The following is a 24416-nucleotide window of genomic DNA, read 5'->3' on the forward strand; positions in this document are numbered from 1 at the left end:
TACTGAAAGCAGGTTGTCACTTCAGTGTTAGAGCAAAGAAGAAAGTGGCCAGGGATAGGGGATATTATAACTATTCAAACCGTTGGCTAAACTTAACTCCAAATTTTTCATCACTGTCTTTAAAAAAGAAAGTTAGTATCACTATCTCTATAAAATAAAATTAGTAAAATTGAATTTAAGTGACGTAGATGACCAACTTCTCTGTTTTCCTTCTACTAAAGCAATTTCATAATAGATTTGTAACACACTGCATTTGGAGATCAATTCTATGATGTCATTTCCTAACAGCCTCCAAATGCCCTCATCATAAAGGTCCATGTTAAAGAAAACACTTTCATCATGTCAAGGTCCAAGCTATTTCTCATGGCAACATTCCAGTGAATGGTGAGTCAAAGAGAAGGGTGTTTTGCACACAAAATTAAAGGAAACATTATAGCATTAGTCGTCACTTTAATGTGCTTTTGTATTTAAAAAGCATGCATCTCAAGGTTGCTTAGTTTTGGGAAAGTTCTACAATAATTTCGTTCACAGTAAAATGTGTGTCCAATACAAATTAAACACAACCTTTTATTATTCCGTTATTGATTGATTTAATGAGGTAACCATTCAACCTTAGTTGCCTTACTCTGAAAAAGCTCTTGGGGTAAGGCAATCCTGAGTCTACTCAGCACAAGCAACTAAAAGCTACAAACAGAAGTTTCGATTTTGCTTTAAAATGTGATTTGCAAGAGGGTTGGGTACGGTGGTGCAAGCCTGTCATCCTAGCTATGTAGGAGACATTGGCAGTAGGATCACAGTCTAAAGAGCCTGCACTGGGCAGAACTATGAGACCCTATTAGCAAAAAGAGCTGAGAAATGGTTCAAGTACCAGAGCACCTGCCTAGCAAGCTGGAGCCCTGAGTTCAAAACCCAGAATTGAAAAATAAGTTCACAAGAATATAAAGATAGCTCTAAAGATTACCCATATTTTGACAAAACATGCCTCAAATAAATATTGTACATTCTCTGACAAAGATTTAGAAGAATTTATGATAAGGTAAACTCTGAAGACTACTTTCTTAAAATGAGTTTCACACAATTAATTTTAACCAGAAAGAGGAGAGGGAGGGGGAGGGGACAGAAGAGGTAGGGGGAGAAGAGGGGAGGGAGAGGAGAAAGGGAGAAAGATGACGTTGTTGGGTGGGGGGGCAGGAGACATCTTACAAATGTTGCTCAACTGACTAAGAAATTCTTGCCTGATGTAACACATTTGCCTATTTTAATATCAACAGACATATTCTGTGCACATCATGTTTTCTACTTGAAAGGAATGTGGACTCACTTTACCATATGGGCCCTGGCCAAGTGACCAGCCTACCTATAGGTGTTCCCCAGAGGCACCCAGTGCATCTCCCAAGATGCCCAGGCAAGCTCATCATGCTATCACGTGAGCAGTGAGGCCTGCTCCCCATTATGCACACAGGGTGACCCTCAGCACACCTCACCTGCCCACTGCTGCCCTTGTTAACTGCTGAAAACACCAGCTCCCTGTCTTGAAAAGAGCACTACAATAATCTCTACAAATTCAACTTTGTAATCTAACAAAAATCCACTAAAGTTTCATAGGTAAGTGCAGGTAGAATACATCCAATCCATCCCATTTGTTTCCTACCAGATCAGAAATTTCTCAGCTTCACACAGTAATACCATTTAGCCAAAGTCCTGTAGAAACACATAGTAGCTATCAATTCATGGTGGCTAAATGGTCTCAGGTGATTTGCTTTAGGGTAAAACAGACCCTGCCTTTACCAAGCACTCGCTCCTTTGATTGCAAACGGCATCCCGATCCTTCATTCCACAAACAAATGAAACAGCAAGAGAACACCAATACTTCAACATTGGAAATATTTCATTTTGGGTTGTTACTCATGGTTGGCAGAATTTTGCTGCTTTCAGTGACAACAAAACAAGAGTATAATACTATAAAATGGTACAGATTCTGAGACCTTTCTTCTCTGAAGTCAAACAAGTAGGCACTATGGAGAATTCTGTAGGTTTTATGCTCTGGTCTGACCTAGCTCATTCCATTGCTGTCTAAATTCCAACAGGGTCATCTTTGTCTAAATTCCAACAGGGTCTGCTTTTTTTTAAGAAAAGCAGAAAGCCGGGCACCTGTGTCTCTCACTATAATCCTAGCTACTTAGGAGGCTGAGATTGGGAAGATCGCAGTCCAGGCTGGCCTGGGCAAAATCAGGACCCTATCTCCAAAATAACCGGAGCAAAAAGGGCTGACGGTGCTGCTCAAGCGGTAGAGTGCCCACCTAGCAAACGTGAGGCTCTGAGTTCAACCCCGGTACCACTACAAAGAAAAAAAAAAAGGGCAGTAAGTCCTCCTGCGTTACGGGTGTAGGACGGTTCTTTTCTCCTCCTCCTTCTCCTTCTTCTTCCTTCTTTGCAGGCACTTATCTTTCAAAGAACCAAAGGATTGGTTTTAATGGAATATTTTTCAGAAAATCAAGGTTAAACTCTACCCCAAAACTAAGTGGCGGCCTATTTCCATTTGGAAGGGTGCCTCTTTAGTTTAAAAATTGACATCATCTCTTCCCAAATTCAACTGACAAATTCTTCCTTCAATGAGTGAGATAGCAGCCGGAAGAAAGAAAAAACCGGATTCCATTTTCCTATTACTCTCAGCAACATTGCCAAAAACATGAAGCTATTTTGTGTCAGGCTCCGTGCTGAAGTCAGGACACAAAGACTAACAACCTAATAGGTACTTCATTGCCGAAGTTCAAGCTCCTCAGCAGCCAGCGCAAAGCCGGATACAATTGTCTGGATAACAGTTTCGTGAAGCTCTTTCAATTCCCCCCAGATCTCTCTAAAGACCTTACGCCTCACCTTGAGGGGTGACGCCACCACCCAAAACATCCCTCCAATAGCGTGCACACTGTGCTTTTAGAGTTTGATTATTTACGTTGCAGTCTAAGAGACTGTGAACCCAAAAGGCAGTGACAACTGAAAATTAAAATTCCAACGTTAAAAATCAGAATATAGTCTGCAATGTGCCTGGCTGGTGCCCACCAACTGGACCACGCGCCCACTCGGAGCCCAGCCAGGAACCAATTCACAGCCTTCTGCGCCGTTACCATGGCTACATTGTGTGTTGGATTTGTAAACTTCTGGCACACCCCTACCCAAGAGCCAATCGGCGGCCAGTTCAGTCGTTGCCATGGCCTCTCTGCTTGTTGGGCAGCTTATACGTACCGCGCGACTCAGCCCAGGAGCCAATCAGTGGCCAGCTGAGCTGTTGCCATGGCCGCCTCATCTGTTAGGGTCGCGCATGCATCAGGTAGCACAGACCTGGTGAGCTTGCCCCAGCTACAGGCTTCTGAGGGTCGTGGCACCACGCGCTGGGAGATACGCGCCAGCGCCGCGGCCCAATTGCATGAGCTCTCGCCATGAACCGAAAGAAGCTACAGAAGTTGACGGACACCTTAACTAAAAATAGCAAGCATTGTAAGTAAGATCAGGTATTAACAAGCTCCTGGGTCTGCTGGGCTAAGCTTAGATCCCACCCAGTGTTAAGGTTCTTGGTGTCTGCTTCCTGTCTCCAAGATCTGTGTGATGGATCGCCCTCTACCCTTTCCCTCTAAAAAGAGACGTCTGAAATGGAATTCCATCCCGGGATACTAGCTCCTTGGGCCTGCACCCACTCCCAGGATCCCGCATCCAGTGCTGCCTATACTCCCGTACAGCACTTGCTTGCTATCAGACCTTATTTTTGCTTTATAGAAACGAGATGATTTGTGCCCACAAGTGGATTTAGCCTCAAGACAGGTTGCGAAAGAAGTGCTAAAAGAAACTGGAGTCAAGAAAAGTAGCAGAACCAAGTACATCATGCAACTTAATCTGCTTTCTAGATCTTTCTAGAGCGAAATAAACCGGCAGGTCTAAAGTCTAGCCACAGATCTATGGAGGAAAACACTCATTTGATGTCAGATCATCTTTAGGAAGGACGAGTTGAAGGGACATAGAAACCTGTGCCTCAGCAAGTAGATTTGTTTGGAAACCAAATCACTCAGCAAACCTAAACACGTAGTAAAGAATTTGTTCCTAACTTTATTTCACTTTTTAGTGAGGTTGAAAAATAAAGGAGATTTCGCAAGTGATCAGATTGCTTATTAAAAATGTCTTCTGGGGCTGGAGATTAGGCTCAAGCGGTAGAGTGCCTGCCTAGCAAGCATGATGCCCTGAGTTCAAACCCCAGTTAGAATAAAGAAAGAAAGAAATCTCTAATCTCACATTTGAATAAGCAGTCATAAAACTTCTCAGGACACCTTAGGACTGTAGTCAGACTCAACCACAGAACTGTACTTGGCCTGAGAAGCATGGATGTGACTTAGATAAGGAAAATACTTTCTGTTGTGGAAGCTTAGAAGTTATGTGCTGATTGCAGAGCTGCTGGCCACTTGAAACAGGAGAAGGCATGATCCTCAAAATACCCCTATGTGCAAAGAAGGAGGAGTACACATGCTTTAATGTAGTGCTGGAGATTCCAGGATCTGGTACCTTCTCATCACCACTAGTATCTGATGTAGTGAGTGGTAAGAAATGCTGTCTTGGTGGGATGGTGCCATAAATAAAAGTTATGGTGCATATAAGCAACTTAAAATTCTTATTGGGCTGGGATGTAACTCGGTGGTACAGTGCTTGCCTAGCATGCGTGAGACCCTGGGTTCAATCCCAGCACCAAAAAAGAAAAGACAAAAAAAATTCTTAGAAAACAGGTGGCTTGTAATTTAAGGTGTTATTATGGTTATTATGATTTAATGAAAATCTTGTTTTTCTTAAAACACTTTCATTTTTGGAAAAAGAGTAGGTATTCTTAGGAAATCCAATAGACATTTTTGGTAATACTCATAAACAATGCAATAACTGTGGTACACAGTACTGAATGTGATTTAGTCTCTGTTCAGTAAGTCTGCAATGCATTGCAAATGAACATTCTGCTAGTAATTGAAAGATAAATGAAAACATGTCAGGAAAAAAATCAACTTATGATTTTTGTTCTTACATAAAATTTTAAAAGTGAGCCCCCAAAACTTTGATAATTACTAGTTAAAAGTAAATGATAATAAATTCTGTTAGAAACAGTTACAAGTCATGGATATTATAATAATTTTAAACTTCCTTAAACAGGGGGGTTTACCTAAAGTAAATTTCTTTTAAGTTGTCAAATGATAATGCAATGGATGAGCCAGAGAAGAAGAAAGGATCTTAAGTGAGCATCTATTTAACCCAGCATTCTACAGATTGACCCATAGGACACACACAGAGCATGCTAAAAAACTGAACAGCCATTCTTGAATTTCTCTTCTCTTCATGTAGTAATCTAAAATTTTAAAAATATTTCAGTAAAAAAAGGTTTACTTATGGCTAGCCTTTGATCCTTTGAGACATAAATCAAGCTAATTTTCATCTCAGCTGAGATGGAAAAAAATAGCCGATTGACCTCTCCTGATAGCATTTCATGTACATCAACAGAGTAATTATTCTTCATGTAAGTTTTCTCACTGAGCCACTAACATCTCTTCTACTCTGCATACATACATGTATATATGTGTATGTGTTATGCATAACATAAAATTACCATGTAACTGTTTTAAGTGTATACTTCTGTGGCATTAAGTACAGAGTTCCCCCATTATCCATGGGGGAATGTATTTCAAGCCCCCTATTGGATGCCTGAAACTGTAGATAGTACCAAATTTTATAGGTTCAATATTTTCCCTATATATGTATATATCTATGATAGATTTTAATTTATAAATTAAACATAGTAAAAGATTAACAGCAATAATAGATAATAAAATAGAACAGTTATAACAATATATTGTAAAAGTCATATTATTCTTATAAATTGGGGGAGGAGTTTTCCATTTAATATTTTTAGACTGAAGTTGATGGTGGGTAACTGAATCCTTGGAAAGCAGGACTTCAGATGCAGGCAGACTAGTGGTCCATTCACACTGTAATATAGCTGTCACTGCTATCCATCTCCAGATCTTTTTCAGTACCGACTAAACATCAACTCCCCATGCACTCCTTCCCCCAGCCCCTGGAAACCACTGTTCTACATTGTGTCACTATGAATTTGACTGGAGTATGTGCCTCATATAAGTAATATGTAATATTTGTTCTTTTATTTCTGACTTTTTTGCTTATGTTAATGGCCATTCATATTCATGCATCTTGATAGCATGCAATAGGATTTCCCTTCCTTTTCAAGGCTAAATACTGTCCATTGTATGAATTTGCCACATTTTGTTTAGCCATTCATCCATCAATAATCACTTGGGTTGCTTCCACCTTTTACCTATTGTGAATAATACTACAACAAACACAGGTCCTGCTTTCAGTACTCTTGTGTGTATATTCAGAAGTAGAATTGCTGGACACAAATTTTGTGGAATCACCATAACGTTTTTCACAGTGATTAACAGCTCATTTTAAAATCATAACTAATAATTACATTATTTCCTGATATTTATTTACTAAATCTTTTCCTTTTACAAAGTTTTTTTTTTCTCCTAAAATGTGCTTCTCAAAACCAGAAACCATACTCCAGCCTTTCCTGACCTGAAGGATGAGGTGTGGTTTCTCCATTCCCATGTGCTGCCTTCTCTTAGACACACATATATTGTCCTTATCTTTGAAAGTATTCAACTATAATTTTATCTGGGTTTGAAATAAAATTTTCCATTCATATTTAAACTCACTTTTATGTTTCTTAATGCTCGGCCATAACCCTTCCAGCTAGGTGCCTCAAGTGGTGGTTGGAACACAAATAATTAACTCAGCATTTATAAATATCACCCTTTATGCAATTATGCATATAGGCAAGTACCTGTGTGCATATATTCTTTAAATAAAAATGTCTTTCTCCAGAGTACTACTGAGTAGTTGCATGTTAGTTGTCTTATAATCCTTTAAAGAAAGCATATTGTGTGATAGAATATGCTTAAAATTTCCTTACTGGGAAAAGGTGATTCTGATTTCCAAAATCCAGTTTATGAATTCACTAAGGCTAAAGTGAAATGAAAAAAATTATTTAGTTTAGTTTTTAGGAGCCTGGTATCTATTTCTAGGAAAAAAAGCTGATTTGTAAATCTCATGAACATTTATAATCAAAATACTAAGGAAAATGTTTTCAGTCTCAACCATTGTTATTTTGAATCAGACTTCTTACTCTTATGAAGTGTAGAATCTGGCATCACAATCATTATTCTTGTTGCCTGACTAATCCTATCTTCGTTTTTCTTAAACACCCTTTATGCAATTATGCATATAGCCAAGTACCTGTGTGCATATATTCTTTAAATAAAAATGTCTTTCTCTGTTACTATTTGGCTCATTGTTTGGAGGGAATGCTACCTTTCTCTTAGTGGACAATGCATGCAGCATTGCTCATCACCTGCCATTTACTTAAGCATCATGAATGTCAAAACGCCTTCTGAAAACAACTACATATTTGATGTCTCTGATGCTGTATGTATATGAAGTCAATGAAAAATTTGAATTAGACCTTAAAACTTATAAGTGAACTTTTGTAACATCTGAATTTTATTCTTCTACAGTTAATAAATTTGAAGTGAACTGTCTCATAAAGCTTTTCTATAACTTGGTGGGAGATGTGGAGCGGCCAGGTATGGTCATTGGACTAGATCGTAATGCATTTCGAAACATCCTACACACAACATTTGGAATGACAGACGACATGATCATGGACAGAGGTGAGAGACACATATGATTCAAATCAGCCAAATCCAGCCGTAAGTAAAAAATTTGGGGAGTTTGGTCATACTGTTGGTAGAATGTTTAATATTCTCCATTCAAATTTTACTTGAATATAAAAACAATTTTCCAAAGATCATTGAAAAGTAATACTCTTTATTTTGTAGTTAAGAAGTAGACAAAGTCAAATTGAATAACAACACTTCCCTTACTTTATATAAGAAAAAACCCTAAACACTCATATTTGTACTTAGAAGACGCAATAAAATAGTTTTAACTAAATAGTTAAATTTCCCTATATCTAGAAAATAGCTCAACAAAAGTTAAAATTACAGTCCTATCATGTAGTTTATCACTAGTCTTGAGTAATATAACTCTAAAGTTAGATATTTTATATAAATATATTTAACATGTCTAATACAGTTAACACATTTACTACACCAATATATTACATTATTAATGATTCATATATTTTAATATTCAGAATATTCTTGGTTCCCACAAAACACAAAGAGAAAATTTCAGTGTGTAATTAAAATAGTTTTCTAATGCTATGATGTCTTAGTTTCCTCCCTGGTCAAATGAGAATATTGGGCCATGGGATCCTAGGGTTTTTCTCTAAATTTTATTTTTTTATTTTTATTTTTTGGGTTTATTCATATGTGCATACAATGTTTGGGTCATTTCTCCCCCCTACCCCCAGCCCCTTTCCTTCCTCCCCCGCCAGCCCCCTCCCTCTCCCCGCTACCCCCTTGCTTCAAGCAGAAACTGTTCTGCCCTAATCTCTAATTTTGTTGAAGTGTCTCTAAATTTTAAAGTCAACTAATGTCAAGGCAGATACATTTTGGAGGATTAAATTGAAGCACAATTGTTACATTGTATCTCTCCATCTCTTCAGTATTCCGAGGTTTTGATAGAGACAATGATGGCTGTGTGAATGTGTCCGAGTGGGTTCATGGATTATCTGTGTTTCTTCGAGGAACTTTAGAAGAAAAAATGAAATGTAAGAGTACAGGCTACTCTATGTTTATATGTTATGGTTAACATGGCTAAAATGTTTAATCACTGTCCTCCAGCCAGCCAAAGAAGGGGGTTTGTTGGTTGGTTGGTTGGTTGGAGTCCTCATTAACTTTTGTATGGAGTGAATTTAAGTCAATAAAGGAAAAAAGATTATTGATGAGAAAGGAAATCAAGAATTCTGAGAATTAATTTATGCCAAGGAAGGTGGTATAGGCATTTCTATACATTCTAATTATGCATATATATTTACATTTCTATATTAAATATTTTACATTACTTAATTATAACCATATAACCAGGGAATATTGATTCAGGTGTTCAATTAATTCTAATGAACTTAGTTGAAGTGGTATTTAATCACTTTCCAAGGGGTCAAGATGACCATGGTCAAGTTTTTGTCCCTAGGTATGCTTTTGCACTGCTGAGAGTAAGAGACTTGGGAACATTGGTGAACATAATCTGCTAGTACACATTAACGTTTGCCATGAACACCAACTTGTACCAAGGCTCACAGAGCTGATTAAGTGTTGGCAAGATAAGTTTTGGTCTTGAAAACTTGGTCATAGAAAATGCTAACGTAGCAACAGTATCAAATTCATGATTTGTTATTTTTTTAAAAGATTGCTTTGAAGTGTTTGATTTGAATGGTGATGGCTTTATTTCGAAGGAGGAAATGTTTCACATGTTGAAGAACAGCCTTCTCAAACAGCCATCTGAGGAAGACCCTGATGAAGGAATTAAAGATTTGGTTGAAATAACACTTAAGAAAATGGTAATTATGAGTAACTTAGAGTCTTATATTGAAATTTATAGGCCACATATGGGATAGAAAAGAGAATCCAAATTATGATAATTTTTGGTTTCCTGTTTAGTTAAATAAAACACTTTAATTATGCTTGTTCTTATAATGTTAAGAATTCTCTTGGACTATGGGTGTAGCTCAGTGGCAGAGCTCTTAACTAACATGCAGTCCTGAGTTCAATTCCAGAACTCTCCCAAAATTCTTTACAATTTCACAACTCAATCTCTTATTTTTTCTAGTACATTTCTTCTATTACCAGTTGACCATGAATAGAGTATGCAATTGCAATAAGTATATGATGTGATGACTCACACATTGCTACTCACTTCCCCCACCCAGGACCATGACCATGATGGAAAGCTGTCTTTTGCAGACTATGAAAAAGCTGTGAGAGAAGAAACTCTTTTGCTGGAAGCTTTTGGACCTTGCCTACCTGATCCAAAGGTAATAATATTAGTTTTTTTGGAACATAACCAAAATATAATCTAGGATAAACAATCTAGAACTTAGTTTGGTGAGTGGTGAATCAGACAAACCACATTCATACACAGAACAGCTTTTAAATATAGAGGGTCACTAAAGGAGAACTTGACAGTTTATTTCATGGTACTATTTGTAGCCCAATGCTGTATTTTTCATTCATGAACTCACTCATTCATGTTAGAAAGAATTAATGAGACTTAATGTATAATCAAAAACACAGATGAAAGGCTCAATGGCTGCGCTCAAGGGCAAAAACCAACATGAAAAAATTACACAACAGTGTGATAAGTATTATTATAATAATATTTAATGACTTGTATTTTGCTTCATGTATGCCAGGCAGTGTCATAAGTTCTGTGCTCCATGCCACCTTATTTAAGCCCTCTAACAACCCTATCAAGTAGGTGGTATTATTATCCTCATTTTATAGAGCTCTGAGAATTTAGGCAACTTGTCAAGTTCACTCACTCACTAGTGGAGTGCCTGGGTAAGCTGGAGCCAGAGTCCACAGAGATGTGTGGAGTACGGTGATGATGAGAAGAGGGCATCCACATCGCAGGTATGAACCACTGAGAGTGGCAGGTAAGAGAAGGAAAGCCTGAGTTTCAAAGGATACACTAACAAAGGCAAAATGGGGTAAAATAATCTAAGCAAAAGGAACAAAGTATGTACAAAATGGGTGTAGTAGAGGGGAATAAGAGTGAGCAAAAGGTGCAAATGAATCTGTCTCAGAAGAGAACCTGGTGCAGGAGGCTGGGGATGAGGCAGCTGGTTTGTCTTGAAAATGATGACCATTCATTAGAGGTTTTAAGCAGGCAGACTGATGTAATTTATTAATTCCCCCAACCACAAGCTCAAGTTTATATCTCCAACTACCTACTGGACATGCTCTCCCATCTCCTTCACATCACTAAATGGCACCATCACACATCCAACTATTGAGCCAAAAACCTGAAAGTCATCTTTAATTTCTGTCCTGTGGCACTCTGAGTTATTCCTCTACAATATAGCTTTGAAAATAACCTCTTCCCACATCTGTTAGCAAGATCATCGTCCCCTGGCCTAGATCATTAGCTTTCTTGTTTCCGCTGTGGACCCCCTAGTGCCTTTTCTCCACAATGTCCACTGTGTTTTAATATGCAAATGTTACCATGCCCCACCCTTACTCAACCCACCCCAGTGGGTTCTGAAGTGGATACAGTGTTCCCCACCACATCTCCTGTCCCCTATCCTCTCAGGTCACTACAGCTACACCAGCCATCTTGCTGTTCTTCATTCTGAGCCTTTGCACTTGCTGTGGCCTCTGCCAGCACCCTCTTCTCAGAGCTACATGTGCTTCAGTCTCCCATTTCATCCAGTCTCCATTCAATGTACTTCCTCATTCTGGCCATCTGATCTCCTCTACCCTCTCCATTCCCAACCCTGTTTTCTTCTTCTTTGAATTCTTTCTGAAATCATATTTACTAGTTGACTTCTTGTCTGTCTCACCACATAGATGCAAGCTCCCTGAGGTCAAGCACTTGGTTCTCTCACTCTGTTTTCCAACATCCTGTGTCACATATAGTAAATGCCTAATGAATGATGGCAGACAGATGGAGGCTAGATAGATGGATGATCTCGAGGTACCATCCTCCTCCTCAGGAACTGTATTGCCATTCACATTGACCTATCCAGCATCCTCAGCCTCTTGCCTCACTAGTTAAACCTTCCTGTCAGCATATTAAAAGATGTTAAATTTCCCATCTGAAAAACAAAAGAATGGAATGGAGTAAAGAAAGGAAAGAAAGAAGGAAAAAAAAGATGAAAAGAAGGAATAGGAGAGAGCTTGCCTTAATTCCACAGCTACTTCTATTTCCTGTCTAATAGCTATCCTTCTCACAGCCAAGCTTCTTGCAAAAATTGTCCACATTCAGGGGATAAGGGGGAGAAATGGCCCAAACAATGTATGCACATATGAATAAATGAATAAATGGGAAAAAAAGAATTGTCCACATTTAAGACCTGCACTACCATTTGCTCCTTCTCATTCACCCCCGAGTCCCTTGTTGCTGAGGTCACCCTACCTTCCATCTTAATAAATCCCATGAGCACTCTTGAATCCTTGTCTTACTGGACAGCATCTTTTCCTCACCAGTGGCTCTCAGTCAGCTGCTCCAGGAAGCTGCTCCCTCTTCTCCATGACCTGGCCATACCCTGACCTCTCCTGCAGGACACCCAGAGTCCACAAGGGCTGACCCCTGTTGCAGCTCCTATACCCTGACTTATGCTTCTGGCCAGTCTCTGCTGTCAGGTTTGGGTCATAAGAGATGGTTGTGGAGTCGTGTTCATCTTTGTGGCCCCAGAACCAAGCGCTGTGGTTGGAACATGATCAGCACTGACCATATCTGTGAGTGAAAAACACAAGAAGACTAAAAATGTTCTCCACACCTGCCCTCCCTTAGTTATCTGTCTCTGCTCAGACACAGAGACACACAGAGCACTTCATTTTGTTCTACCTTTTTTGGAAGTCTGTATTAAGTTGCATACTTATTTTACAGAGCCAGACAGGATTTGAAGCCCAAGTATTCAAAGATCCAAATGATTTCCAAGACATGTGAACTCCTAAATGTGTTCTTTCAAGTGAGTATAAAAGGAGATGCTCACATAGTTTTATTTTCTACGTAGCATAGAAGGAGGATGCCAAATTGTGTTTGGGGGTGATGATGGGGTTCACTTACATGTCTCACTTAACTCCAATGCAAGGTCCAAGTGAAACAGAAAGAGACAAGGGGCTCCTTGGTAAATGCTGGGCTTAGCAGGGCAAGGTGACATTGCTAGGGATGCTTTATCACATGGACCACCTTTTGAAACACATACTTGTTATAAAAACCTCTGAGTTCATCAAATTATTTGACACATTACATAATCAACAAATATGAACATAAGTAGTCTTCACGAAAGAAAGAGATTGGGTATACATTAAAAAATGATTGAAACTACTGAGTTTGCTTCATAGCATTATGTAAATAAAATGAGATCAAGAGAATAACAGTGGAATTTAGCATTCAAACACCTTTCTGCTAGAGAGATATAAGTAACATGGGACCTATTTTAATATGATTTACCTCATTGTGGAGTCCTACCAGCTCAGAAGGGTCTGAGGGCAGGAATTATATCCACACATTTCTTTGTATCTACCATAACACTTTGGTCCTGTGCAAATCATGGGCCCTCAATGTATGGGCTGGATTGAAAACTGAAAAGTACCACAACATAAATCCAACCTCATGGTGAACAGAGAAAGGGGAGCATGTGCTTTGTTTCTTAGGCTTAATGGATAACACATGGGCGCAGCTTTCTGTTCATTTCAGACTCCTGCCCACTGCCTTCTATTGGCAAAGCCACCCTTGGTCCTGGCTCCCAGTATCTCCCCACTCTACCCCTGCTTTGGGTCCCCTTGCCACTGTCCCAGTGCACTGCAGTGTTATAGTATCCTGCTCCTTGGATTTACCTGTGTACCCCCTATCAGGGGTTGTACTTCATTGTGTTCTGACTGTACCCACCAGCTGTGACCTCCTGAAGACTCCAGGAGGGGAGTGTGTGCACCATGTGAAGGGTGGACTAGTGAGGTATGTGTGAGCTACTTTCTCCCTCCTTAGGAGACACCTGGAAGCAGCAGAGAGGATGCAACAGAATATCTGCTCCTATGTGCACAGCATCAGAGGCTACTTGGGGGAGTGCATTCCATTAGTCACCAAATACGCATTATTAAGTTCAAGCAAAAATCACAAAATTGACTGTCACGAATAAATGTAGCAAGCAAGTCTGTGAATAAGTTTTACTCTGCAAGTATTTTCTTAAAATTAGCTGCTCAATATAGATGGACTTTGACACAATTATTCTAGCCACAATAGACATAAATATAGCAACACAAAATGTTTTTCATTTTCCTGTGTTTATTGACAGATAACTGGCAAAGCCTGTGTATATCTAAGGTGTACAAGGATGTTTTGTTATATATGTACATATATATATGTTTTGATAGATAGATAGACACACATTGTGAAATACTTGTCCCTATCATACTATTAACATATCCATCATCTCACCTTACTGATTTCTCTTTTTGGGTACAATCTGCAAGCTTCAAGTCTCTAATAATTGTAGTCACTTTAACTATCTCCAGAACTTACTCATGTTGCAAAACTGAAACTTTGTATCCCTTGACTAACATGTCCGCATTTGCCCCTCCTCCAGCAAATGGCAATGACCATCCAATTCTTTGCTTCTATGCTTTTCTGTAGTTAAGATTTCACTTCCTGAAGCAGTTATTTTTCTCTGTGAGGCTTATTTCACTTATAATAATGACTTCCTAGTTCATCTATATTGCCATAAAAGACATGTTTCCTTTTTAAAGGCCAAATAATATTCCTTTGTGTATATGTACATAATACTTATATGCATATAACTTATTGTCTTTATCAATTAGACTGTTTTCATATTGTGGCTAATGTGAATGATATTGAAATCAGTGTGGGCTACAGGTGTCTCCCTGTGATACAGATTTCCTTTACTTTGGATATGTACCTAGAAATGAAACTGCTGAATCACAGGGTAGTTCTATTTCTAATTTGTTGTATGGTTTTCAACAATAGCTGTACTAACTACCACCAGTGGTGTGCACTTATCCGATTACATACATTTGCATTATATCCTTACAATGGTGTTCACTTCTTTTTCCATATCCTCACCAGCACACATTTTTTGTCTTTTTGGTAATAGTCATTCCCATTGCAGTGAGGCGATATTGTGGCTTCATTTGTATTTCCTTGATGATTAGTGACATTGAGAACTCTTTTCTATACCTTTGGCCATTGTGTATCTTTGGGAAAATGTGAAGTCAGGTTCTCTGCTCATTTTTTATTACATTTTTTGGGTCCTAGGAGTGTGTGCAAGGGCCCTAGCTGGGAGGTGTGGCCATGAGGCTCCAGGGTAGCCCATCAACTGGGGTCACTGTTGGTGGGGACTGTGGAGTCTCCACTCACAAAAACTGTGGTGACTGTGGTGGGGTCCTTAGTGGGGACAGCTCCTGGGCTCTACTGCTCTTTTCTTCCAAGGGAAGAGTTAATGGCTGTAGATTTCCCTGGTCACCTGTCTGAGCCCAGCTGGGAGGATGGAGAAAGTCCTGCATTGAGTGGGTTGCTGCAGCTTCTTCATTCTCTGGAGGTCTCCCAGAGCTCTTTCTGTTGATGAGTCATTGTTAAATTGTTGGTGCTAGAGGGGAGTGAGAACTGGGACCTCCTTACTCATTATCTGCTGATCTCACTTTCTCACTTTTATTTTTTAACTGATTTTTCTGATTACAAAGTAATTGAAGTTCACTAGGAGATATTTTAGAAGTTTACAAAATTTACAAACTAAAAATAAAATGTTGATTAATATTCTGGTAGATCCTTTCAGGTTTTTAGAGGCATTTGTAAACATAGCTGTACTTTGGCAAAGAGATGGTCACAGTGAAGCACATTTCAGAGGCTGCTTTTTAAATGCACACTGCCTCGTAACCGCTTCTCAGGTCACTGTTTGTCTACAGCCTGGCCTACCATGACTGCATGGTGTTTCATCACAGCAGACTGTGTGGTGCCTACCTGATGTGCACGTTTTGGTTGTACCAACAGTTTGCACAATTATAAATAATTCTAAAAATGAACATCATTGTGGATTAATCTGTTCACATGCCTTATTATGTTCTGTCTTTGGGTAACTTTGAGAAGTAGAATTGCTGGGCTGGAGGCTTGTGTAATTCTGTGGTTCTAGCACATACAGCCTGGCCTGGTCATGCTCCTTGAAGTCCCCGCCACACGCACACCATGCTCAGCATGTAAGAATGTTAGTCTCCTTGCCGAAGTGAGCAGTCTGTCCATTTTCCTCACCATGTCATGGACCCTCATGAATAAGATTTTGATTTATTATTAAACATAGTGTTAGATCTTTGTTACCTATATTATAATATTATCTGTGGCTGGGGTTGCAGTTGAGTGGTAGAGTGCTTGCTTGGCATGGGTGAGGCCCTGGGTTCCATCCACAGTGCCAAAAAAAAAAAGAAGATACTCATCTGCTTTTTATTGAAGGTTGACCTCCATGTTAACAATGCTTTTTATTATATAATATCATGCAAACCAAAAAAATGTTCATTAAAAACATTTTAAATAATTTTAGTGTAGCTTAGGATGCCGCTGCTCATGACTGTGAAGACTCAAGTTCCATCCAGGAACTTCTTGATTTGTATACAAAACACACCTTCTCTGCTCCTTTTCACAATGTGCCAAAGTTCTTCCTTCCATTACTATGTGTAGGTTGTCACATTCACTTAAGTTCACTATGGTAATGGCTCAAAAATGATTTTAACATGAAAATTCACTCACTTGATAGCAGGCCCATCTGAGCATACATGCAGCATCTCTAAAGACCAGCTCTCTCCCCTCTCACCCATTCTGGGCCTTTACCACCCTGCTGCTCAGCATGGCCTAAGTTAGCTCCCTGTGCACAGCCAACTTGGAACCCAGTCGCTGCCTGCCCTCAGGACAGCATGGACAAGTGCTTATAATCTGGAAGCTTGGACATAGCCTTTTTCTCACTGGCTCCTCAAGGTCTTGATGTCTCCTTCCCTCCCTGCTCTCCAGGACCAGCAGAAAATCAACCTGGATGCCTTTTGAGGAGGTACACATCACCCCACAAGCAGCACAGAGAGATTCTGTTTGGGAAACAATCAAGTTTTTTGTTTTTTTTAACTACAGGATTTAAAAACCACCACTGGAAACTGGTAGTCCTGCATTCTTAACCCACAAATATCTCTGTGTACAAGACTGCACTTGTAAGAAACCAGGCCTGCAATTGCTGGCACCATAAAATCATCCAAAACATTCACTAAGTTCCCACTCTGTGCAAAGTCATGAGCATCAGTCCGTTGCCCAGGCCTCTCCTCATTCTGGTGTGAAAGACAGTGCCATACCATGAACAGGTTACATCATTAACTGTCACTGTTTGGGGCCATGGTAACAGTTCCTTTCCTCCTAAACACACACATACACAGGAGAGAGAGAGAGAGAGAGAGAGAGAGAGAGAGAGAGAGAGAGAGAGGGAGAAAGAGAGAGAAAGAGAGAGAGAGAGGAGAGAAAGAGAAAGTTATATCACTTTAAACCAAAGACAGTCAATGAGAGAAATTAAAATCAAACATGACAATCTTCTGGACAAAGTTCCTCTGAGCCATTCTTAGAATCTCCATATTTGCAGATCATGTACTTAGTCTGAGGGGGTCTTGCTTCCTCACCTGTCATCCTCTATTTCTTTCCAAGCATAGTGGTCAATTCTCACCAAGTATTGCCAACAAAAGTTTGAAGAATTGCATTATCCATAGACTAACTTTAAAATATACCTAATGGAGTAGAACTCTAGCCCATGAGTTAGTCGCCATCCAGTAAGTTGTGAGTAAGGTTGGTGGGTAGTATTTTCCAACAGAGGCAGCGGTGATGTGCTTATGTTTTCTGGTGCAGTGAAAGCCTCTCTGTTACAAAGGAGATGATCTCTTGAAGTGTTTTCTAGTCTAAGTTAGCACCAAAGAAGGAGCTAACCCAAATACATACCAAGTAAATCAGGCCCCTCTCATCAGATAATACCTCAAGGAAACCTGCTCGGTTTCATGGGAGGGTGAAAAGGGAAGAGACTCTAAGAGTGGGGTTAACTTACCCCGGAGGCAGTTAACTGTTCAAGGTTCCATTCTTGGTAATTTGTGGCTTTCTGTGTACCTCTTGCCTTCTACCTAATCTGCCAAGAAAATATTCCTCCCCCTAAGACACACATCCTCTTGTTTATTTTTGCCTCCCTCCTGCCTGCTCAGCTCTACACTGCCCCTATTATGTGGCCCCAGCCAGGCTCACAGAGAGCTCCCTGGGGTGAGAGCTCATCACCTTAAAGTCCATTTGAATAAATTGGTGATGCAGGTTGTCCTCCCCTTAACCTGAGGTGCACCTTCCTGTCTCCTGTCCACATCACCAAGTCCTGCTGTAGTTGGAGGGGATCCTGAACGCACTGCTGCCTGAGTGAGGATGCTGCAGCTCTGAGCCACACTGAGGCTGAGATGGAGACCAGCAGTGAGCAGAGGGATTCAGAAGTTCTCTCTGCAAGTTGCATTGGCAGCTTGAGTTGGTTCCTCCCAGGAGGAACCATTAGCAGCCCAGAATACCAATTAAAACCATTTGGTCAAGTCCTCCCTAATGGCTCCTTCAAAACTACGGCAGACTTAGAAAACAACAAAAACAACCCCCAGGATCCCAATAATAAATTACAAAAATCCAGTGAGTACTTTCGTGTTCATTATCTCATCAATTTCTCACAACTATTCTAGCAAGTATATGTGAATGTTATTTATTATTTTCACCCCACAGATTGAGGAAACTGAGTTTAGGATGATCAAGAAACTTGCTATGTGTTCCCAACTGGTAAAGGGCAAAGCTAAGATTCAGGCTTACCTAGTTCTCACATTAAAGATTTCTCTACAACAACATCTCTTCTTCTAGTCCCATATCCCTGAGCAATGGAATAACTGAGTGTCCTCAGCTTTCTGTAGAATCTTCAAATGGGTCCCTGGGGCTGTGGGTGGTGGTAGCTCTGAAGTGTATAGAAGACTGCTGACACTGCCCCATGGTCATGAATATACCTGGGGACCCTGACTTTGGTTGAAAGATTCCAGTTTGAATGTGAAGGCTTTCATGTTTGGTACTAATAGCAACCTAGGCATTAGGGTAGGCCCTTGCCTTATGAAGAATTCAGACATGATAAACTCCACGCAGTGGTCACCAGGCTGTCAAACTCCAGGAGCACCAATGCCAGTCAAAGAGCACACACAGAGAGAAGAGAGGCTGAGACTTCCCCCAGCTGTGAGAGCAACGGCAGAAGCAGGATCCTTCAAATGGAGAAGGACAAGGAAGGTGTCTTTGGACCATCATGTGTGGCCAAAAGAAAAGGGAGTCTATCTGGAGAAGATGTCAACAATAAGGGGACTTGTAATCAACTGGAAAACACAAGAAATTGTAGCACTTACAAAAGCCAGTAACTCGCCCAAGCAAATAGCTAATACATGTATAGGTGACTCCTGATTGCCACAAAACCCACATACATCACACAGATCACTTGCACTTTGGAAGTCTGATAAAAGTGAAAAGTGATGTATAGATTGGTGGGGACCATAGTGTTTATCATCCCAACTGGGACAGAATGGAGAATGAGAGGAGATGATTATTACATCATGACAAGGTAGTCTAGGGTCATTCCAAGCAAAGCAGGATGCATGGTCACCTCTTCATAGGCTATAAATTGCCCCACAAATTACCTTTTCTGTAAAATGGAATTACACCTGCTCTTTCTGCCTCTCCTTGCCATGGTTCTTGCAAGGGAATGAGATAATGTCTATGATATTATTTTGTAAACTATAAAGTATGACATAAATGTATAGCTAAGCATTGAGTGCTATCTTGAAGTATGTGTGTGCACTTCATTGGCACTCGCATGTATGAACACCAACTTAGACAGGATAAACCTGGGTCCTACCCTGGACTAACAGTGTGATGTCGCTGCATCTTAATCAGTTTGAGGAAGTTGAAGGATATTTCTTAAATATCTTCAATAATTGAATTCATTTAGAGAAATGAATCTCAAAAAACTAGGATAATTCCAATGTAAACATCAGTAGAATTTTCATGTATGTTCCCCTCATGGACTCAGTGAAATTCTCTCTCTCTCTCTCTCTCTCTCTCTCTCACACACACACACACACACACACACACACACACACACACACAAACTCAAATATCCCTCATCACCAACTCAACAAGGACATATACCCACGTACGCACGCTGTGGTCTTAATTTGGGCAGTGGAAATTCGACTAAGTGCATTGCAGCCTGTGTCTCTCTGAATTTGTAATGAGTTGGTGATGTATTGTGATTCCTGTAAGTACAGAAGAGACCACAGCAGCTCCAGGAGGACTAGTTGGTCACAACCTAGGACATGAGTGCACTTTTCTTTTTCCCAAGGGCCCTGGCCTCATCCTGTCTGGATTTGTGCATGGTGCATGCTTGCTCCTCCCCCAATAACTGCAGACCATACGTTAGACAAAAAAAGAGGAGCCTTGTCCTTGCCTTCAAGGAGCACACATTCTAGGATATCAGAGTGACCATTGTCTTGAAAAAGAAAAAAGAAAAGGAGGGAGAGAAAAGGAGAAGAAGAACAAGGAAGACAGAGGAGGAGATAGTGGAAAAAGAAAAAGATACACTGAGTGGAAAAAATCACTTTCATGCATGAGTTTTCTTTGAAAGAACATGGGAAGAAGTGAATAGGAATGCTAAGTAGGGGGTTGCTTTTCTATTCCTTTCATGGAAATGAAACCATGGCCACATGGTTTCAGAACATTGGAAGGTGGGTGTGAGAGTGACAGGCTGGTCTCAAGAGGCTGTTGGGAAGGGCACAGCAAGCGATGGAATCACAGGCAGCAGGATGTGGAGCAGGCCAGGGCCTGCACCAGCACCCAGGTATGTGTGGAGAGGCAGGCGCTGGCCCGCGGCAGGTGCAGCACAGCCAGTGCCCGGCGGCCTCAGGAAAAGAAAACCTGCAGGTGCAGTCAGGACATGCCCTGAGCCTCCCCAGCCATGAGTTTTTTTTTTTTTTTTCTGAATAGCTGTCCTGTCCTCATTGTCTGCCTGCTAGATTATGGCTTGCAGTGGGAGGGGATGAGAGGGAGGGAGTGGTGACTTTGATGACACACAGGCTGCTCTAAAAGTGAGGGGTGGCCTGAGGGGCAGGACAGGGCAGGGCTGGGGGTCTGAGGGCCAGCATAGACTGGCTGAGATTGTGCTGGAGAAGGGCTGGTAGTAAAGCCCCCACCAGCCCCTCATCCCCAAGGAATGTGGTCCACTCTCTTGAAGTCTTGAACAGGGCCCAGTGCTCCTAATTCAAATCCAACCCTGTGCTTACTCCAGAGGATTTTGATCCTTGGCTAATGTTTAATACTTCTTTCAGCTATTTTGTGAGAGAAGGGAGACTGTGCCTGAAGTTAGGGAGATGCCCCCAGGCAGCCCATCTCTCTGTCCCCCTGTGGCACACATCTCTCTGCCTGCTGTCCCCAGGCCATGGTAGACACAAGGCAGTCTGTTAGCTATAGAACAGAGCCTACATATTCCTCCCACCTAGGTCCTGTCCACTGTCCTGCATAGCTAAGACTCTCTCTGTCAATCCTTCAGCATCCCAACTCAGTGCCCACAATCCTGAGAACTTCCTAAGGCTGTCCACATTCTCTTTGAATATCCCAGAAGTCAGCATGGTCTAGCACACAGCATAGGTACTTGGTTGTTTGTGAAAGTCTATCTCAGCACCCACAATCAAAGGCAGTTTTGTAAACAGGCAATGTCAACTGGAAACCAGAGACAGAAGTGGAGCCATGTGCCTTTTGCTGGCTTTGAGTGTTTGGTCCTGGCAACTCCTGTCCTTTCTGTTTAGGAAAGTCTACTGTAGATGTGGAGGTGGGGGTCTGGAAAGGGGGAAAATGGGGACATTGTATCTTTTCAGAAAGATAACTCAAAGTATGATAGTTGGGATGCTGGGGATGTCTGTGCATCTCTCTGTTGTGAAGAAGGGGTCTGGACGCCTCTCTGTTGTGAGATCCAGGTTCTTGGCGAATTGAACAAAGAATTGCACAAAACACACAGAACTAACAGGCAAAGCATAGGTGTACCAAAAGTAGAATACAGGCCCACAGACAGGAGCAGGCCTGAGAAAAGAAGGCTGACTGTGTTGTGATTTAAGGTGAAGCTTTGACTGAAGGTGGGTTGAAAGGGGGCTTGAGAGGGACAACCCTCTTAGATTGACAGAAAAATGTTATGTAACTTCCTTTTCTGACGACACGTGTCCCTACCCAAAATGCATCCTGTCGTAATTAAATGCATGAGAGGCAGTCCATAAGTATGACACTTTAGGTAGGGAGGGTAACTCAAGGTCATCTGAGGACAGGTTCCCCAACCCTCAGCACATGCATCAGGGCTGGTACGCTCCCTTAACATTTTGCAGTGACCACTGAGCTGACCATAAAGAAGGGGGTTCTGAGGATGTTCCCATCCATATGCTTAGTGAACGGGACATGTCCTGGGCAGGACTTGGGGATGTGTTCTAAGACAGAACTTGTATTAGCACGCATTCACCCTTTCTTGTCCAAACTACACTTCCCTATCCTCCTGCCTCAGTTGTAGTATTGGCTGTGACCAAGGGAATAGGAAGAGGGAACAGAGGGTAAGAGCTTGATCCACCTGGATGCCGACTCCAGGAATGAATCTGGAGGGGGGATGAGAAAAGGAAGTGTTGGGGCTTGGAGAAGGTTCTGAAACTAAGGTTAGAGAAGTCAGCAAGAACAAGTGAGTCTTTTCAAAATGGTGTGTGAAAGAGCAACACAGGTCTTGGAACACCCTAGAGGACTCCGTCTGGAGAGAGGCCAGAGGGGGCTGAGAAGTGTGGAGGTGGTAGGTGGGTGGGGTTTTAAAGGAGGCTGTGTTGAGGGGCGTGTGAAGGAGGAGGTAGTGAAAGGGGGCTTTGGAGACAAGAGGCGGGACAGCCAAGTCTTATGATCAGGCTGGTGCATATGTCCTGGAAGCAGTGTAGTGTGGAGGCCCAGTACATCTGGTGGGGTCTTTTTTTCCCAACAGGCAACCGAAGGAGCTCCAGCGACACTGGCATTGGACAGGTGAGGAGAGCTTCAGGAAAGCAGTGCCACATGAGATGGCCAGAGGCAATGGTGGACTAAATCTCTCCTTTCTCACCCATGGCTCTGGCTGCCTCACACCCCTCCTGTCTCTTCTTGGCCTCCTCAGTCCACCCAAGTCATGCAGGTGGCAGCTACAACCAAGTGTTCTGTCTGGACCTGTTGCTTGTTGCTTGTGAGAACGAATGAAAGAATATGAAATCTCTTCGAACGCTGCAAGAGACAAGCATACCTAACAGTGCCTCTCTCTGTGTGTGTGTGTGTGTGTGTGTGTGTGTTAACAGCCTAAAAATCAGAATAAAGAACAATAGAAGACCTGACCATACGCCCAAAGACACAAAGACCAGACATATTGGGAAAAGGGGGCATAATTTTAAGAGAATGATTGAGTCTTCCTACGCCTTGGTTTATGAAATCAGAGTGGGCAGCTGCCATGGACTGGGTGCAGCATGCCTTCCCCGCTTGCTTCCTCCCTTCCTTGCCTCAGCTGGGGGCCCTGAAACCCATCCCCCACCCTGTGCTGTGAACCCAGCCCTCGCGGCTGCATTCTCTAGGATCCAGCAAACAAATGCACTTTTGGTTTGTGGTCACTGGGTGAGAACTCTCAGCACCATCCCAGAGAATGAGTTCCCTCCTGCAAAACTGATCTGGCCACATGGTACTCGCATGAGCACACATACACACTCACACACGCACAAACCCGCAACTTTGATGTGTGGGCTGCACAGCCAGGTGGGACAGCAGCTCTACCCCTTGCCCTTCATGAGGGGCCCAGACAAGTACATGGAGCACTCAGCCTAGCTTCACACAACTGCAGTGTGTGCGCGAAAGGAGGAGGCAGTCATTAAAATACCTGGCATGCAGGGTAGGGAAATAGAACAGACTGAAAACACTTAGAAAAGGACCTGGCATATATGAGATGTTCAATAAATGCTAGCTGTCATAATTATTATACGCAGATATCTGTGTGCTTTGGCCACCTTCTCAAGAATACCTATGATTTTGGCCACTGCTTTGGTTCCCACTCACAACGCTCAGGCAGCGCTCAGTGAGTGCAGCTGGCTGCTGGCCCACCAGCCACAGTTGCTGAGCAGAACTGGAATTCCTCCAGGGATCAGCGTCCTAAGTGGGCATGCCTGGAAGGAGCCAAGGCAGGTGCAGTTCAGCTGCCGTGAGTAGGTGATTAAGAGATTCCTCATTATATGATGCACAAATACCTTCCCTGCAAAAATGCTCAGCTAAGAACACAATGGTCTACTTTCATAGAATGCTGACTCCAGGTCAAATCCATATCCCTATTGGCTGAGAGCACAGAGGTGTTCTCCTTATGAAAATAGCACCCTAGAAACACACAGGTTGCCCTGAAGAAATTCTTTCTTATGCCTTTTACTAACCACCAAACTGCAACCTGTCGCATTGTGGGTTTTAGAGCATTTTGTTAACTGGTCTTAATTTAAGCTCTGTGTGTGTGTGTGTGTGTGTGTGTGTGTGTGTGTGTGTGTGTGTAAAAGCTCATGCTTGTACCCAGTGGGACTTCCTCGTCTCTGAATCTCCCACGT

At 41.7% G+C, this 24416-nt stretch overlaps 1 protein-coding gene and 1 long non-coding RNA gene across 5 annotated transcripts in view; one reads left to right on the forward strand and one right to left on the reverse strand.

The window, feature by feature from the left end:
- The window catches only part of LOC141421323 (uncharacterized), a 207875-nt gene that overhangs the window by 9003 nt on the left and 174456 nt on the right, over window positions 1-24416 (reverse strand). The window lies entirely within an intron of this gene.
- On the forward strand, window positions 3273-23568 carry Clxn (calaxin). 4 transcript variants are annotated; one of them, XM_074068489.1, is made up of 7 exons: window positions 3273-3495; window positions 7617-7772; window positions 8672-8776; window positions 9414-9565; window positions 9935-10039; window positions 12616-12697; window positions 22802-23568. In XM_074068489.1, exons 1-6 carry the CDS (start codon window positions 3438-3440, stop codon window positions 12673-12675), a joined length of 636 nt encoding a protein of 211 aa, XP_073924590.1. In that variant the 5' UTR covers window positions 3273-3437; the 3' UTR covers window positions 12676-12697; window positions 22802-23568. The 4 variants fall into 4 exon arrangements, with proteins under 4 accessions (XP_073924590.1, XP_073924591.1, XP_020009139.1 ...); XM_074068490.1 differs by lacking the exon at window positions 22802-23568 and adding an exon at window positions 16738-16985; XM_020153550.2 differs by lacking the exon at window positions 22802-23568 and adding an exon at window positions 13717-14769.

This window comes from Castor canadensis, chromosome 3, assembly GCF_047511655.1.
Source record: "Castor canadensis chromosome 3, mCasCan1.hap1v2, whole genome shotgun sequence".
In the NCBI taxonomy this organism is placed as follows: Eukaryota; Metazoa; Chordata; class Mammalia; order Rodentia; family Castoridae; genus Castor; species Castor canadensis.